Source organism: Heptranchias perlo, chromosome 2, assembly GCF_035084215.1.
Source record: "Heptranchias perlo isolate sHepPer1 chromosome 2, sHepPer1.hap1, whole genome shotgun sequence".
Taxonomy (NCBI): Eukaryota; Metazoa; Chordata; class Chondrichthyes; order Hexanchiformes; family Hexanchidae; genus Heptranchias; species Heptranchias perlo.
The window spans coordinates 57711333-57730810 of NC_090326.1; the positions used below are offsets into that span (position 1 = coordinate 57711333).

Below are 19478 nucleotides of genomic sequence, written 5' to 3' on the forward strand. Positions count from 1 at the left end.
AATTTTCCAATCTAGAGGAACAGAGATCTTTGAAAGGTTTATACCCCTGAAACTATAACCTATCAGTTTCTTAAAGTGATCAGGTTGGTGTAGAACCCTTACTGCTGCCCACTCGAAATCCGACAGGAGAATTATTGCCAAAAGTCGCAACCAAACGTGTCAATCGTTACCGGCCACGCGGGGGCGCGGAAGAGCAACTCGCAAGGAGCTTCCAGCAGACGGGGGAATTGTGGGCAGTCGGAGCAGAGAGCCAAGCGGCGGGGGAGCCTTCCTCGGGCGAGTCTCACCGGGGAGCACGGTCACTGGCCTCGTGCGGCGGTCACTGGAACTCTGTGCTGGTGAGTCGAACGCCGCTCCTTTGTGACGGTGTCGCGCCGAGGTTCTTTGGAACGTGGGGGGATCCGCAGAGCCCGGTTCACGAGGATGGTGCAATGGACCACAAAGCAAAGGCCTGAAGCGATAAGCGGTTGCTTGAGCTGGGGGCTACACTGTGACCTGTTTAATCCCACCCCCCCCCCCCCCCCCTTTACTGGTGCTATGGAAGCGCAGCACTTTACTGCTAGATTTACTAAAATACCGTAAGTTGTTTATCAGCTCAGTCAAAAAGTTGATTCCCCCACCTCCAGCCTTAAATGTTCTTGGCCTATAAGTGACCATTGACCTCAGTGGAAAAGAAATTCAGGGGCTGATGATTAAACTATCGCCTGTGATACCCAAGACCCATTTCACCCCCCCCCTCCCCCCTAATATTATGGATGCGGCCTAACCAAGGTCGCGCACAAGAACTCTGGTGTTTTTTTAAATTTTATGTTGGAATAGGGCAATACATCCTAATACTCTTATTTGCTTTTGCTGTAGCCTTGCAACCTTGTACTGTGTACACAGGCTTGGCATTAGCCCTAACTATGTGCATAATACTACATTTATTAATTTAATTAACATTGATTAAAATTGAATGAATATCATTTGCCAAATGCAGAGCCATTTTCACTCATCACATCCAGATCTGATTGTAGTCTTTCTTTCTCATCCAAAGTTCCAACACTAGCACAAATCTTTGTGTTATCCGTGAGCTTGCGGACAGCTCGCCCAACACCTTCATCCAGATCATTAATATAGATAGTGAAGAGCAACGGTTCTACTGAAGATTCCTGCAGGACTTTATTACTAACTAGTCTAGACACAGAACCGCTCTCATTAATAACAACCTTGTATTCCCCTGAGTATAGACGATTGAGGGGTGATCTAATTGAGGTGCTTAAAATGATAAAAGGATTCAATAGGGTAGATACAGAGAAACTATTTCCACTGGTGGGGGAATCCAGAACAAGAGGCCATAATCTTAAAATTAAAGCCAGGTCATTCAGAAATGAAATCAGGAAGCACTTCTTCACACAAAGGGTAGTGGACATCTGCAGTCTCTTCCCCCATAAGGCTGTGGATGCTGGGTCAATTGAAACTTTCAAGACTAAGGTTGACAGATTTTTGTTACGTAAGTGTATCTCGGGATATGGATCAAAGGAGGTTAAATGGTATCAGATCAGCCAAGGCTCGAGGGGTGAATGGCTTACTCCTGCTCCTATGTTCCTTCGGCCTATGAGAATGCAGACAACCCAGGGTCTGCCCTCCAATCCAACAGGATTCTATCTTATAAAGTAGCCTAGTGTGAGCACCTTGTTAAAAGTCCAGGTATATGATGATGACTGCTACCTACATCCATCAACCTAGCAACTTCCTCAAAAAAAAATTCAACCAGGTGGGTGAGACAGGACCTTCTTTTTCAGAAGCCATTTTGAGAGTCCTTAGTAATAGGGGTGGGGGGAATGTTACAATCTGGGGCAGAACTTAGATCCAACAGGTTTCTGTCCAGTTTATGTTGTTGAAATTCCTCCCCCCCCCCCCCCCCAAGCCTAGGGGCTTGTCAGCATTTTGGGAGTGTGACTGGGGGTTACCCTTCAAACCGCCCAGTTCATCCCTATTATGCCCAGTAGTTTCCAAGCCTTCTGAGAACAGGCATGGTTTCCATTGTGGTTCTACAAAATGCCTTAAAGATGTAAATAAGCGAAGGTAATTGATCCCTCAGTTCTGGTCACCACATTACAGGACTAGAGAGGGTACAGAGGAGATTTACGAGGATGTTGCCAGGACTGGAGAATTTTAGCTATGAGGAAAGATTGGATAGGCTGGGGTTGTTTTCTTTGGAATAAAGGGGTCAGTGACCAGGGGGCATAGATCTAAAGTAATTGGTAGAAGGATTAGAGGGGAGCTGAGGAGAAATTTTTTCACCCAGAGGGTGGTAGGGGTCTGGAACTCACTGCCTGAAAGGGTGGAAGAGGCAGAAACCCTCAACTCATTTAAAAAGTACCTGGATGAGCACTTGGAAGTTCCGTGACCTACAGGGTTACGGACCAAGTGTTGAAAAGTGGGATTAAACTGGATAGCTCTTTTTCGGCTGGACCGAATGGCCTCCTTCTGTGCCGTAACTTTCTATGATTCCATGATGGGAAAAGGATTTTTTTTCAGCCACTTGAATCTTCAGCCTGATAAGAGACCTTGGCTGTCCCCCACCCCCCGGATCTGCAGGTTGTTGCTCTGAATTTCCGTTGGCCAAGCGGGGCTGGTGTCTCTTGCACCTCTGTCTGCCCTGACTATTTAAATGGCCCGTCACCTGGGAAATGACTGTTCTCCCTGTGAACCTAAGAGGAGGCAGAAGTCCCACCCTGCCACACTTATGCCACTCTGAATGGTTCGATGGAATTTCTAGACTCCTATGTTTACTGTCGCTCCAGCCACTTACCTGCCACTATGGTAATAAAAATAGTTGGAAATTATGTTGGGGGTGGGGGAAGAGAGAGAGAGAGAGAGAGACGGGGGTGGGGGGCAGTTGCAATCTTGCTTTTAGTACTGGTGTATGACCTGAGTGAACTTTTGATTAATGACCTCTTTTTAGGGGACTATCAGTGTGGTAACTGTGTCAGTGTACTGCTGTCTTTGCTTCATACCTAACTAGGAAGGAAAGACTGACATTTGCTGCAGTGTAAAGAATATAATGCTCACAGCCATACCTAAGGATGGTTATCCCGGTTATAAAAGTATCCAAATTGCACAGCCGTCATTTCTTTTCATGCCAGAAATCGGGCCCAGAGTTGTGGGTGCATTGCATCAGTGATGTCAGGGTGGCATGCAATGAGCATACTGACAAGGATGCAGTGTACCCACATCTCAGGATGGAAAGAAGAAAATCAGTTTTTACAAATTCATCACCTTGAAAGAAATCTGAGAATTTATCAATCGAAATTGTTAAAAGCTGATTTTAATGATCCATGATTATTTGCTATGAAGCCGCAGCTCAGTCGTAGCACTCTCTTCTCTGAGTCAATAGTCACGAGCTGAAGCTCCACTCCAGAGACTCGAGCATATAATCTAAACGGACAATTCATTGCAGTAATGAGGGAGTGCTGCAATTTCAGAAGTGCCGTCTTTCGGATGTAATGTTAAATCAAGGCCTCTTCTGCCTGTTCAAGGTGGATGTATAAGATCCCATGGCATTATTCGAAGAGTAGGAAAGTTCTCCCGGTGTCCTGGCCAACATTTATCCCTTAACCAAAATCACTAAAATAGATTATTTGATCATTTGGAATGCATTAGCTGAAAAGGTGGTGGAAGCAGATCTAATAGTAATTTCAAAAGACAATTACATACGAACATACAAATTAAGAGCAGGAGTAGGCCATTCAGCCCCTCAAGCCTGCTCTGTCATTCGATAAGATCATGGCTGATCTGATTGTGACCTCAACCCTACTTTCCCGTCTACCTACTATAACCTTTGACTCCCTTGTTAATCAGGAATCTATCTAACTCAGCCTTAAAAATATTCAATGACCCTGCCTTCACCACTCTCTGGCGAAGGGACTTTCACAGACTCACGACCCTCAGAGAAAATATTTCTCCTCATCTCCATCTTAAATGAGAGACCCCTTATTTTTAAACTGTGGCCCCTAGTTCTAGTCTCTCCCTTTCATCATCTACCCCTTCTAGTCCCCTCAGGATCTTATATGTTTCAATAAGATCACCCCTCATTCTTCTAAACTCCAATGTATACAGGCCCAACTTTCCTCATAAGATAACCCCCTCATCCCAGGAATCAGTCGTGTGAACTTTCTCTGAACCACCTCCAAAGCAATTATGTCCTTTCTTAAATAAGGAGACCAAAACTGCACACAGTATTCTAGATGTGGTCTCACCAATGCCCTGTACAACTGTAGCAAAACTTTTATATTCCATTTCCCTTGTAATAAATGACAACATTCCATTTGCCTTCCTAATCACTTGCTGTACCTGCATACTAACTTTTTGTTATTCATGTACTAGGACACCCAGATCCCTCTGTATCTCAGAGTTCTGCAATCTCTCTCCATTTAAATAATATACTGCTTTTCTATTCCTCCTGCCAAAGTGGACAAGTTCACATTTTTCCACATTATACTCCATCTGCCAAATTTTTGCCCACTCACTTAACCTATCTATATCCCTTTGCAGACTCCTTATGTCCTCTTCACAACTTACTTTCCTACCTACCTTTGCAAATTTAGCAGCTATACATTTGATCCCTTCATCCAAGTCATTGATATAGATTGTAAATAGTTGAGGCCCCAGCACTGATCCCTGTGGCACTCCACTTGTTACATCTTGCCAACCTGAAAATGACCCATTTATGCCTACTCTCTGTTTCCTGTTAGCTAACCAATCCTTTATCCATGCTACTATGTTACCCCCTACACCATGAGCTCTTATTTTGTGTAGTAGCCTTTGATGTGGCACCTTGTCAAAAGCCTTCTGGAAATCCAAGTACAACACATCCACAGGATCCCCTTTATCCACGTTGCTTGTTACTTCCTCAAAGAACTCTAATAAATTAGTCAAACACAATTTCCCTTTTGCAAAGCCGTGTTGACTCTGCCTGATTGTATTGAAATTTTCTAAGTGCCCTGCTATAACCACCTTAATAATAGATTCTAGCATTTTCCCTATGATCTCTACTTAAAAAGGAAAAATTTGCAGGGCTATGAGAAAGGAGCAGGGAGTGGGACTAATTGGTAGCTCTTTGAGAGCTGGTACAGGCACGATGGGCCGAATGGCCGCTTTCTGTGCTGTATGATTCAATGATTTATTTCATTGCTCTTTGTGTGACTTTTCTGTGTGCAAATTGGCTGCTGCATTGTGCCTATATTACAAAATTGACTACATTTCAAAAATAACTTAATTGGCTATGAAACGTTTTGGGAAATCCTGAGGTCATGAGAGGATAAATACACATTCTTTGTTTAATATTGTGACCGAAAGCAAGATTGGGATTGTTTTCTTTTTCTGGCAATTCTAAATTTTAAGTTTTCTTTCTGTTTAAGCAATGTCTTCCTACACCTGCATCACGTGTCGGGTGGCTTTTGCTGATGCGGAGATTCAAAGATCGCACTACAAAACCGATTGGCACAGGTATAACCTGAAGCGTAAAGTAGCAGACATGCCTCCGGTCACAGCTGAGAACTTCCAAGAACGCGTGCTGGCCCAGAGAGCGGCTGTGGAAGAGCAGAACAAGGGGACTGCGACAGACTGCACATCTTGTGGCAAGAAATTTGCCACGTTCAACGCCTACGATAACCATTTGAAATCCAAGAAACACCAGGACGCAGAAAGGAAGGCCACCGGCATTGCAAGTAAAGAGTTGGAAAGGCTCAACGCTAAAAACATGGAAAAGGGATTGAGCGAGGAGAGAATGGACAAAGATGCGCTGAATACAGCCATTCAGCAGGCTGTGAAGGCCCAGCTGTCGCCCTCAACGAGGAAGAGGACCGTTGTCCCAGCAACTGGAAGCACTCTGTCACAAGTCACAGTTAGCAGCCAACAGAAGCAAGAGAGCAAGAAAAAGCCAGACAAACCTCCTCGGTTGCTCTGGTTGGAACAACAGGCCAAAAAATTGGAGGAGGATGAGTCCTCAGATGAGGAGGAAATGGTGGTGGAGGATGAAGGTGATGATAAGTAATGACGAATAAGGGTCTCCTTGTTATATTTTAATAACGGTTTGTAGAGTGTAATGAGTTGCACTGAAGTTTCAACCTTTTACTTTTTTTAAAAAAAACTTGAGTGTTATCCCCTGCAGAGTTAACTGCATGATAATTTACTGTAGGAGCATACCACTTTCAATAAAAATCTAACTAACTTTGTTCATTTTTACACTTAAAGCAAGTTTGTTAGCTGTGGAGCCAGGTTTCACAATTTGCTGTTACTGACGTTATTTGAGCATCGATTTGTAAGTTTAAACTTACAGAAGCTCTGCTGATCAAGGATGGATAGTTTTGTTGGATAGAGCTGTGACAGTTGCATGAAATGGGTGGCAAGGCATTAACCCCAAAATAAAAGCAAATTTAGCAATTCATCAGTGATTGAAGTGTGGCTGTTTTGATGGCCTAGTGAATGCACTCAACCAACCAACATGTATTCACTACTTTCACACTAAGATACTCCTTGTACAGGCCCTAAATAATATGTACTTCAAATACATTTTGATAACATTGCACTAGCATCTTACTGAAAATGGGTGACATTTGTCAGCTTCTGCTCCATGTTGGATACTTCTGCAACCTCAAATATTTAAAAAGTTTACATGCTTTATAAGAATATCACCCATCACAGTTCATACTTTCTTATCACATCAAGGTATTCTCAATATACATGTGCCCTCTTCCTAGTAATATAATTTGTGTTTACATTAGAGACTGGGTATAATTCTGATGAACTGGTGCCAAACCATTATAGAGATTATATGAATTTCAGCTGTAATACAGATTGACCACTGATAGTAAACCTTCTTGGTTGCTACATGACACTTTTAGTTTAGTACCAATTAAGTTTTTTGCAACTGGACAGATTATCCATGTGTTTAACAATTTTTAAAATCCAAGTGATATTTCCAGATGTACTCAGTTCTGGAAGTGCCAACCTTAACATTTAAGTAACCTTAATGAGCTCTCACAATTTCTCGCACAGAATGTCTGTGCGTAGGGGGTACAAATTTACCAAGAAAATCCTTAGTATAGAGCAGCCGAATATCTGGTTCACTTGCACTACCACTGAGAGCCTGCCAAGTAGGTGGGTTGATGATGGTCAACTCGTGCCTAATAGCTGAAGCCAGCATCCACTTATTGGTCCAGGTTGTTTCTCTTGACCTGATGCACTTAGCTTGTCATGCTCAGCAAGTACGTGCCAGTACAGTTGTGCTTCAGAAATCGGAAGCTGCCTTGCGTAGATCCTTCCACCATGCTAAAGGCACCAAACCTTGGATATATGAGCATGTGTTCTTGCACCTGGTCTCCACGTAATGCCTTTCAGCTGCTGTCGTCCCAAGACTTTATGTCCTCACCATCTACATGACTGGAAGCCATTACATAAGAACATAAGAAATAGGAGCAGCAGTGGGCCATACGGCCCCTCGAGCCTGCTCCGCCATTCAATAAGATCATGATTGATCTTCAACCTCAATATTACCTGAAGGTCAGGTATATCGGCCAAAGAGAAATTCTGTATGTGGATTTCTCTCTGGCTTGGATTGGAGACTCTTACACGTGATAATAGGTTTCCTTGCACGTCAGACACTCTGCTGACCAAAAAAGAGGCTCAGAGGAAACAGGTGGACCCACTTTGTGGGCGCAGGGTCAACCTGGCTATTGAATGAGATTCCCCCCCCACTCCTGAAGGTGCTGACTTGTACCATTCCATGGATGCCAGCAGCCCCCTGCTGCCTCACCCAAAAGAGTATTCTTCAATTGTCGGCCTTGACAGTGAATGTCGGTGGTCACATGGACTGTGATGAATGCATCACAGCTATTGTCTGATCCTGCTTGTACAAACAAACAACCAGGAGAACGCCCCTGCTCCTCTTCAAAATAGCGGCATGGAATCTTTTACGTCCACCTGAGGGGGCTTCGGTTTAACGTCCCGTAAGACGGCACCTCTGATGGTGCAGCATTCCCTCAGTACTGCACTGAAGTGTCAGTCTAGATTTTATACTCCAGTATCTGGAGTGGCACTTGAACCAACAACCTTCGAGTATATGCAAGTCTGAGATCAGTGGATTTTTGGATACTAAGGGATATGGGGATAGGGCAGGAAAGTGGAGTTGAGGTAGTAGATCAGCCAGTATCTTATTGAATGGTGGAGCAGGCTCGAGGGGCCATATGGCCTACTCCTGCTCCTATTTCTTATGTTCTTCTGACTCAGAAGTAGGAGTGTTACCCACTGAGCCACGGCTGACACCAGCCGATAACCTGAGACCTTCCTGTTATATGTGGTTTAGTTCCACCATGGAAGGTGCATTTGCCTACTGAGGTGACATTATTTAAGGTATTTTACTTGTATTGGCCAGGTAAATATCTAACCATGTCTCTCAGCTTCACAATACCAAGTATTAGTTTGCTTAGTTAGGTAATTCCAATGTAGTGCACTGCACTCTTGCACGTAATTGTGACTTTCTAAATTGGTCGAAATTTGACTAGTTCAACTGCGAAAAATATTGCCAGTTCCTAATAATTAACTCTCATACGTTTGGTGTTTGCTCCGAGTTTTTTTCCAAGATTTAAACTATGAATAAGTTTTATGATGCTCTAACAAGGTATTTTAGAGAGTTAAAACTTACTTTGCTTTGCACTTTGCACTTTTTGCACTAGATGATTGGGAGGACATGGACTCGGTTGATGACTTGGAAGATGATTTGAAGGAAGGTGAGGAGAGCCGAGCTGATAATGAGCCGAGCGAGGACTCTCCGGCTGGCACCCTTCCGATCACAGACTGCTTATTCTGTTCACACCACTCTCGTTCTCTATTGAAGAATGTGGATCATATGACAAAGTCCCATGGTTTTTTTATCCCTGATATTGAATATTTAGTGGATCTAAGGGGACTGATAAAGTACCTGGGTAAGTACTGTAAGAGTCCAGTACACATTTGGACTGTGTCCACTATGATAAATTCACGGGTGCCTGTTTATTAGTAAGGCAATAAACAGTGGAGGAAATTTATGTAGAATGTCATTACTGAAAACTGTACCTAATGTAAAATGAGCTGGTCACAATTACAATTGCCTGTGTTATCTGAAAGGTTGGTTGTCATGGTGCATTGAGTCCCCATGTGCAGTGACAGACTGGTGGAACATGACTTGTGCCAGAGATCTATCAATCTTCTTTTCCCTCCTGCAATATTGCTGAAATTCCAACCTCAGCTGTATCACTGTGGAAAATTGCTGAGCAGAGATCAGGCACTTCTGATAGCCTTGGGACACTTGGCAGGTGTCATTATTGAGTTATTCTCATGCACCTCCTAACTTCAGTGCAGCATTGATATACAGCCTGCGTATGTAGTTCAAGAATGTGGAAAAAATTGAACTGCCTCGATTTCTTTCGTAAGGATTGTGAGTCAACGGAACAAAACTGCTCATTAATCTGTCAGCTTCACTCTGAGGTCATTTAGATGACTGGAGGTTCAGAAACTTGGGTTGCTCCACAGCGACGCTTGGTAGTCAGAGTCTGTAACTGCATACAGACTCGTAAACTGTATCAGTATAAAATAGCAGCTCTGATGAAGGGTCTGCACCTGAAACATTAACTTGTCTTTTGCCTCCACTGATGCTGACTGACCTGCTGTGAGTTTCCAGCATTTTCTGTTTTTGTCTCCAATTTCTAGCTGCTTTCTTTTTTAAAAGGTTTTGTTTAAAGTAGCAGCTACTGTGCTAGTAATTAGTGTGTTACTATAATTTGGGATTACTAATGTTAGCAAAAGCTTTGAAAGCACTTACCACAGCATCACCTATAGGCATAATGGATATTGCTGGTAAATCAAATGGAAATATGCCAGAAAGATGATTGACATAGGGATCGTCAATGTATTTTGAAATGAAATGTTGTGACCCACGTACCATTTTCAATATATAATAAATTGACAATCGCAGGACAACACCAAAGTTAAGTTGCAAATCAAAATTACTCATTTGTGAAAGGCAGTTTTTTTTTTAAAAGTCTTTTGATTTAAAACTTGAGACTGGTGAGATGCTAGGGGTTTCAGATGCGGTTCATGTAGCACCGGATGGCTAACCGCTTGTGATGCACGCACTTTTACTTTTGTTGCAGGAGAAAAGGTTGGTGTGGGAAACATTTGTCTGTGGTGCAATGAGAAGGGACGGTCTTTTTACTCGACAGAAGCTGTCCAGGCTCACATGGTTGACAGCAGCCATTGTAGACTCTTCACAGATGGAGATGCTGCTCTTGAGTTTGCAGACTTCTATGATTTTAGGTAATGACAAATATAAGTATCTGAAGAGTTTGGGGCGTTAGAAAATATTTGACACTGTTATGTACTGATGTGTATTTTGTAGGAAAGTGATGCTGTTTTCGATGGTAACTAAGATCCGGTTTCTAAAAGGGTTAACTTTTTATGTCTTGTTAAGCTTATGCTGGACAAACTGCTTTGTATCCCTCATCACCCATATCCTTCTACCCTCCCTCAACTCCACTTCTTTCAGCATTCGCCTATGGGGGGAAAAGAACTCTCCCCAGATCGCTTACAGCTGTACTCCCAAACTCCAAACTGCCTAGTTTTTGGTCCTCTATTCGCCACAATACCTCTGCAGCTGTTGATTTTCTCAACCATGACCTCACATCTACCTTTGATGCCCTCAACCCCAGCAAAACAGTCACTCTCTCCCATCCTTGTCATTTCCCCTTTGTATTGTCCCATCTTTGTTCCTTTTTGAACAAGGGGCACAAACTTGAGCGAACCTGGTGCACAGTTGGCTTGGCCATCCATCAGCAGGTCTGGCTTGACCATGTCAGCCTCTATTGAGCCTCACTTTCCTCTTTCAAAACCGTCCACTACTCTAGGATCATCCTGAGGGCAAAGATAACTCCCAGCTTCTTTTCTCTACTATCAACCGCTTCCTTAAACGTCCCTCCTTTGCCCTCACCACCCTTGCCCCTAATGATAAGCGTAATGATCTCGAGGATTTCTTCATCAAAGCTGTTTCTTCAGATGCCTTCGCTGCTTCGTCCCCTTCCCCTTTGCTCCCTAAGCCTGTCCCCCTGCCCCTTTAGCCCTGAACATACTGACACACACACACTCATTCCCTCTCGCTCTCCCTCGTGTATATACTCGTGCGCTCTCCCTCTCCCTCGTGTATATACTTGTGCCCCTTTTCCTCCACCTTCCAAGTTTGTCTTGTCCATGAGACCTTTTCCCTTGACCCCCATTCCCATGAAACTCTGACCACCCAACCTCCCTCCATGCTAGCTGACATTGTAAATGGCCAATTCTCTTTAGGCACTGTCACCACTCTCTTCGGCTATCATCCCAACCTTGACCCTTCTGTTCTTGCAACTACCATCTCCAACCTCCCTTTCCTCTGCAAGGCTATTGAATATGTTATGAACATATGAAAAAGGACAGAAAAAAAACCCAATGGGTCCATCAAGCTTCTCCTATCCCACAAGATGTAACCAGCTCACACCGTTAAACCCATCCCACCTCTGCCCTCTTCCTTCCTCCCCCCACCCCTGGCCACACAATTTCCTGGGAGAGGCAAAAAATCTTGATGCCGATTTCGGAAAAAACCTCCAACTCCCATAGGTGATCAAGCAAGCTCCAGGAGATCATGGTGATTGGTTTCAGTATCCCCTTCAACCCAATTACCATCTATAATTCGAGATGGCTTCCATTTGCAGGAACTCATCCTCTGAATGCTTGTAGCATGTTGTCAACTCCCAGCCTTCTCTTGAAACTCCCTGTTTGCATCCCTCTAATCAGGTTTTCACCCGTCCTGCAGCACCAAAATGGCCCTAACCAAAGTCATGAATGATGTTCTGTGACTATGACCGTGGTGCATTGTCCCTCTTCAACCTGTCTGCAGCCTTCGCCATGGTAGACCACATCTTCCTCCTCTTACTTAGCTCAGTGGGACTGCGCTTGTTTGGTTCCATTCTCCCCTATCCAATCTTAGTCAAAGCAACTCTGACAATGGCTTCTGTACCCGTCAGCGTCTCATAAACCTCCCCAATCATCACCAGATCCCTTTTAAGCCCCACATCCTCCTTCCTCCGCCCCCCCGCTGTACTCTGGAATGCTGCATTCCTCTGATTCCAGCCTCTTGTGCACTTCCCACTCCCGTCACATTATCATTTGGCAACTGCGCCTTTAGCTGCCTAGGCCCCACTTTCTGAAATTTCCTCCCTAAACCCCTCCATCTCTCCCATTCCTTTTCCTCCTTTTAAGATCTTCCTTAAAAATCGCCTTTTTGACCAAGCTTTTGCTCTCTTTCAATCTCTCCTTTGCTCATCATTCATTTTCCTCATGACTTTATGAACTTTGTGGGAAGTTTTGCGACATTAAAATGTATGAACACATTATTTATTGTAACTGATGTATGAGTAACTTGGTGTAGCCAATAGAAGGGAGTATTTTGTGTTTTGTTGTGGAAGTAGGAATTCAAATACGGGATTTGATATGGTCCAGCTTACCCCATTGAAACCAGCTTACCCCATTGAAGCCAGTGTGCAACATTTGCTAGTTAATGGTAAAGTGATGCCAGTGCTAATTTTGGATTGGTTTGCGGCCCAGACTGTCCCTATCAAGCTGGTAGGACATGAGTGGCCTTCAAAAGTGATGAAAAGAGAAATGAGTAGAAATAAATGTCTGCTTTGTGGCATCTGACCTCACGTTTGTGTTTAAATAAACAAAAGTAGAAAAATTGAAAGTGGCCTCAAATCATAGAATGGTTACAGCACAGAAGGAGGCCATTCGGCCCATTGAGCTCGTGCCGGCTCTTTGTAAGAGCAATCCAATTAGTCCCATTACCCCACTCTGTCCCCATAGCCCTGCACATCAAATACAGTATTCCAGTATAAGGGACTATTGTAAATACCTTTGCTGAATTAGTTGTTTTGCTTCTCTATATAAAGGGATAGTTACCCTGATCACAAAGAAGGGGAAGATGTTGAAATGAAAACTGCAGAAGTACCAGCCAAGAGTCTGGAATATGACGAGGAAACAATGGAGCTTGTGCTTCCTTCTGGTTAGTACCCAGTCCTGATATGTCCTCACTGACCCTTTGTTATACAGATTGGGTCAGACAGGTCCATCTTTATGTGAACAAAACTGCCAGGTTTACAGATAGCATCACAATTTTTAATGCTGTTTAGACTGGGTTGTTATATGCAGTAATGTATTATTCTTCATAACCTAAAGCTAATGCCTCACAAATGTACTAGGAGTCTTTATTTCAACTTATGATTTTGGCTATGCACTTTTACTGATTTAAATACCAGGTAAACTTTTAGGTGTAAAACTACCTGTGGAAATTTGTGTGCAGTGTTTAGTGGACTATTCGTATAAAAATACCATCCAGATCAATCAGGGACTCCTGTTTCCTGAGCTTTCAGATTATCTGATTGGTTGCCCCTTTCCTTCTCACTACCCCTCCTCTCCTCCCTACCAGGCGACTGTTTGGTTTGCACTTTATTGAATCTGTACTTATTGAATTGGATGAATGGTGGATGTAGGCAGGGGAGGGGGTCCCTTCTTCCAATGTCTAATGTGCTTTGTGGCCTCAGTGACTTGACCGGCGGAGAGTTGGAGCTGGGTGCTGCTCCAGGGTAGGAGGAGAGCTGGCATTGTTGCTGCTGCTGCTGTGGTTTCAGAGTCCACCTGCCCAGTATAGTAAGTCCAGGCCTCCCCAGGACCAGAGACTGGGGAGCAGGCAGCCAGGTTGTGATGAAGGAATGGTAAAGTCTGGTGGTGTAGTTAGAAATTTGGAGTTTCCATACATACCAGCCAATCTTTTGCCACCTTCGTCTGTGCCATTCCTCAATCCTCCTGGGTAGGTGTTAGGTGTTATGTACCAGAACTAGACTATGCGCTGTGGCTGATCTTTCTCTGTAGTTGATCCCTTTTGTTTACTCTGAACCTAAATCTCTTGCTTGCATGTAGTTTCTCACACTCACCCTCATTTTATTCTTGTCGAACAGGGGTGCAGGAAGATCATGTACAGAACAAACACTGTGTGACAGTAGCTATTTTTCAGATTTGTAATCGTATAATCTATTAGAATTTAGAGGCTGTTTTGTGAGCTTCCTGTCCCATAGGAACTGTAGGCATGAAATTTTTACTCATTGTAGACGACGGTTTTGAATCTCAAAAGTTGGTATTTCAACAGGAAATGTGTTGAGTACTAAAACATCTATTGTATTGGCGTTTCTAGGAATGCATTGATCAAATTCATTTTTGTACTAATTAATTTGACGATGTTTAAAAATGTTTTATTCTCTATTCAAATCTCTCAGGTGCTAGAATTGGTCATCGATCATTGCTGAGATATTATAAACAGCATTTTGGTACCTCTAGAGCAGTGGCTGTTACTGGGACTCGTCGCATGTTGGGCAGAGTGCTACAGCAGTACAAGGCACTAGGCTGGACAAGCGAGCTTGGTAAGTGTTTTGATGCCTCCTGTACATGCAGTAAGACCTATCTTTTACGGCACTTCAGCCACTAGTTTTTGTTCATGGGAGTGTCTGTTCAGTAGGTGTTTGCTATCCAACATAATGCATTTGACACTGGACTATGACTTTTCAATTTGCTTGAAACACTGCACTATAAAGTATTTTGTTAATAGAAGGAAAAAAATCATTTGAGATATTTTCTCAGACAAACATACAAAAATGTCATGCAGAAAAAGACCAGCTGATCCATTTAGCCTGTCGCATATTTTGGTTAATTGAAGATTATTAATCCAATAATCTAGGCCTTTTGAGTTGGTGAACTACAAACTAAATGACGAAACTAGGATTGCAAGCAACTTGTATCTTATTTGTGTTGCATAGCAACTTCTCATATTTTGCAATATAGTGAAGCTGCAGGATGTTCTCAATTTGCCTATTTATGTGATCCAGCGTATCAACGGCAAGATTGTCCATATACTTAGAAGTGGCATTCGACACCTTGTTTCTGATGTGAGCTAAAAGTGTGAAAGCCACATTTTTGGCCTGTATATATGGACTAAGAACTTCCAGTGAGAACAAAATGGCAACCCTAGCAACCATTTACGTTTGCTGGCAGTGACATTTTGCTTCCTGAGGCAGGGAGTAAAACCACCTCATGAGGTATGTACATTGCCTGGATTATATGATGGATGTGTCTCTGACAGCACAGTATCTCTTGGACACACTAAGTAGGGTACAGCGAGGATTATTTCTAGACTAGCTGGAGGCTTATACTTTGACATTCCTATGAGGTTGAGTGGATTATTTACATTGTCACAATGTACACCTTCAAACAAGTTACTTTTTAAAAAAAAATCACGAGTTATTTCTTACACTTCGTACCTTTTTAAATCATTTTTTTCTAAATCCATTTCTCTCTGTCCTGAACGATTTTGTTACTTCATGTGGTTTGTTACTTGACCAGAGGATTCATTTCTAGAAGCCTGATGTTGTGCATGTGCTACTTGCCCAGACTCATTTGCTGAGTTGTGGATGTGCTTGATCAACTCTCAGTCAGGTACTAGATGGGGCCCAAGTGGTGGTACGGCATTCCCCTTGGTGAGTGGAGGAAGGTGGGCTGACAGAATCATCCTCACTCAATGTGGTTGGATTGTGCCGCCTCTAATTTCAGCAGAATCTTGTGTGCACTGCTAACTGACATTGTGAATTAAATAAATAGGGGGCCAGTAATTTGAGTTACTTGTGTGTTTACCTGACTGTGGGTGATAAAACATCTGGAATGTGAACTATTCCAGTTATTTTATGGATACCATTGTTTCAGCAAGAGTACAAAGTTGTAGTACGATATTAATTCCTATTGGAAGCCTTCGAGTAGCTGGCAAGACAGATAATTCACTTTGTTTTCACTTTTTACTGGAGCAGAATTAGCACTGAAAATAATTCTCTATAAAGTGCGGTAATAGTGCAAGTGGTAAATAAACTCAGTTATGATTTTTGTGATCAGCTGTTGTCTTTTTTCTTACTAGCGAAAGCAGCATCACAGAGAAAGGAGCGTGACATGCAGTACGTACAAAGAATGAAGTCCAAGTGGATGTTAAAGACAGCGCTGTCCAACAATGCTACGAAGCAGATGCACTTCAGACCTCAAGTCCTATTTTAGAAATTCAGATCCTAGTAAGCAGACAGAGTGCACATGTCGACCAGCTGCTAAAGAGGATAATTGCAACACCCATAACTGGAGACTTGTTTTTTTTGCTGCCTTTTCTAACTTTTTTTGGAGGTTTTGGTGTATTTTTACACCTCTAATGTGCCTTTTTCAGATTTATGTTATAATGTTGAGGATTATAAAACATCACTGAGACATTCCTATTAATATGTGGGCACTGTACTACGCTGCTTAACACTCAACATAATTCACATAACTTCAGAATATCTGTATTGTATCAAAATGAATTCTGCGCACCAGCATAATTTTGGCCATTTGTAAAATCTAGAACACTGCATAGCAATAACCGCCTGAAGTTGCTGCCTTTTTAAAAATTGCAGCTGTTGTATTTCGTAATGAATGTAGAGGGGATAATGTGTTATCTCCCCATTTCCTACATATCAGTCATAGTGTGACCCCACTAGCCATGTTATAGGGATGGCCATCTACAACAGGTTGGAGTGAGAAGGTGGCAGATGTTTTGTACAGTGTAAGAGCAGGTGTCAAAGCAGAGTTAATTTTTTTTCCCCCATCCTAATTTTCTTCCCTCTCCTGAAGTCAGTGGTTCACGCTGATGTACAGTTCCTCAGGTGCCATCAACTCTCTGGTACCTTGCCCGAGTTGTCAATCACATGCGAACCTGAGGATTAAGCGTTGACGGGCTGTGGGCTGTATCACAACCGAGCCCGGTCTTGTCGATAAAGGTATGGACAGTTTACAGTCGGGATCATTATAGACATTAGTAGTGAGAACCTTGCTGGGTTTTTTTTTCACTCTTTCACTCCTTCCTTTGGGGAAAGAGCCTTGCCTCCCTTGGTGTCTCTCCACAGCAACACAGCCTTGTTGAGGAATTCAAAGGATTTGGGGCTTCTGCTCCATTGGGCTGTATTGGTGTTGCAAGACCTCACAGAAGAGATGTGCATTCTGGAACCTAGAAGTCTTTGAGTACTTGTGAATTTCTTGGGAAATTTTGAAGAGAAGGAAAAGAACTGAAATTCATTATAATTCCTTCTAAGTTTTTAACAATTTGTTGCATTTTAATTAAACTAATACACTGTTGAAATTAACTTAAGTCACACATTTTAATTTCTGAATTTAATCAGTAAGAAGAAAATGGGGTCACAGCAAATTCCATTTCTTGTGCATTTTTTTGTTTTGAAGAAAGTGAAGGGAAATGTTTGGATAACAGATTACCCTAGACTGCTTTGTGCACCTTCTAGCATTCAGTTACAGTGTGGGATTGATTTCTGGAGCAGCTCACCTGTCGGGCAAGAAATGGTGCATGGCACAAGGGGGATCTCATTGAATTGTCCCTCCCCCCCCCCCCCCTTATTAAAAAAAGGAACTAGAATATAATATAATGTATGCTTTCTTTGACTCTGAAGGAGGAACTGTACAACGGTTTTGCTCATTAAAAATTGAAGATGTAAATCTGAATCCTGAACTTTTTTGATCCATCATTGCATATACTATCCATACACCACAGGAATATATGGAAGAAGGAAAAGGTTAGTTGGCTTATTAAGCTGCTTCCTAACACCAGCTCAATTATAATGTACATTGATCCCAATTTTTTTAACCTACTGAGTAAGAAGAATAACCACAGAAAGGAAGAAAAAAACATTGCAATTTCTCCCAGATCCCCAAAAATAACCACAGTGAAACATGAATATTAGTCTAAATTTGCAATCTACATTGACTCTAGAAATTCTGTAGACTTTTCCATAGTTTCAGCAGCACAGTCACCATCATGAAAATAAGGAAATGGTGGACATGTTAAATAATTACTTTGTGTCAGAAATTACAGTAGAGAAAGAGGTTAGCATGCTGGACACCCCAATGAAGAAAATAATGACACTGAAGAGTGACACATCCAGATGGTTTCAAAGGAAGTAGGTGAGAATATTGCAGGAGCCCTAACTATAATCTTTCAAAGTTCTCTCGATTCAGGAAACGTTCCTTTAGATTGGAAAATTGCACATGTCAATCTGCTATTTAAGAACGGTGAGAGAGGGAAACCAGGGAATTATGGACCACTTAGCCTAACATCTATTGGGAAATTATTAATGATTGAACACCTTGAAAATATTCAGCTGATTAGAGAGAGCCAGCATGGATTTGTGAAAGGTAGGTCATGCCTGACAAACTTGATCGAATTTTTTTGAAGAGGTGACTAAAGTAGTGGACAGGGGAATGTCTATGGATGTCGTTTATATGGACTTCCAGAAACCATTTGATGAAGTCCCTCACAAGAGACTGATAGCTAAAGTTGAAGTTCATGGAATTGAGGGCAAATTATTGACCTGTTTCAGAAATTGGCTGAGCAGCAGGAGACAGAAAGTAGGGATAATGGGCAGATACTGAAATTGGCAGGATGCGACTAGTGGTGTCCCACAGGGATCTGTCTTGGGGCCTCAACTATTCACCATATTTATTAATGACTTAGATGACGGGATAGAGGTCCACATATCCAAGTTTGCCGATGACGCAAAGATAGGCAGCATTTTAAGCAGTGTAGATGGAAGCATAAAATTATAGAGATATTAATAGATTAAGTGAATGGGCAAAACTGGCAAATGGATTTCAATGTAGGCAAGTGTGAGGTCATCCACTTTGGACCTAAAAAGGATAGATCAGAATGCTTTCTAAATGGTGAAGAGCTCGAAACAGTGGAGGTCCAAAGAGACTTAGGGATCCATGTACATAGATCATTAAAATGTCATGGACAGGTGCAGAAAATAACCAAAAAGGCTAATGGAACACCGGCCTTTATATCCAGAGGACTAGAATACAAGGAGGTAGAAGTTATGCTACAGCTATACAAAGCTGGTTACACCACACCTGGAGCATGGTGTTCAGTTCTGGGCACCGCACCTTAGGAAGGATATATTGGCCTTGGAGGGAGTGCAACATAGATTTACTGGAATGATACCTGGACTCCAAGGGTTAAATTATGAGGGACTACACAAACTTGGGTTGTATTCCCTGGAATTTAGAAGATTGGTGATTTGATTGAAGTTTCCAAGATATTGAGGGGAACTGATAGGGTAGATAGAAACTATTCCTGCTGGTTGGGGAGTCTAGGACTGGGGGACATAGCCTAAAAATTAGAGCCAGGACTTTCAGGAGTGAGGTTAGGAAACACTTCAACATGCAAAGGGTGGTAGAAGTTTGGAACTCTCTTCCGCAAATGGCAGTTGATGCTAGCTCAATGGTTAATTTTAAATCTGTGATTGATCGAT

General features: G+C 42.5%; 1 protein-coding gene across 1 annotated transcript; it reads left to right on the forward strand.

Annotated features, from left to right (window-relative positions):
• Positions 1-204: 204 nt before the first annotated feature.
• On the forward strand, positions 205-17667 carry znf622 (zinc finger protein 622). The gene is made up of 7 exons (XM_068001888.1): positions 205-338; positions 5406-6026; positions 8721-8969; positions 10176-10338; positions 12996-13108; positions 14376-14519; positions 16058-17667. Exons 2-7 carry the CDS (start codon positions 5408-5410, stop codon positions 16189-16191), a joined length of 1422 nt encoding a protein of 473 aa, XP_067857989.1. The 5' UTR covers positions 205-338; positions 5406-5407; the 3' UTR covers positions 16192-17667.
• Positions 17668-19478: the final 1811 nt, after the last annotated feature.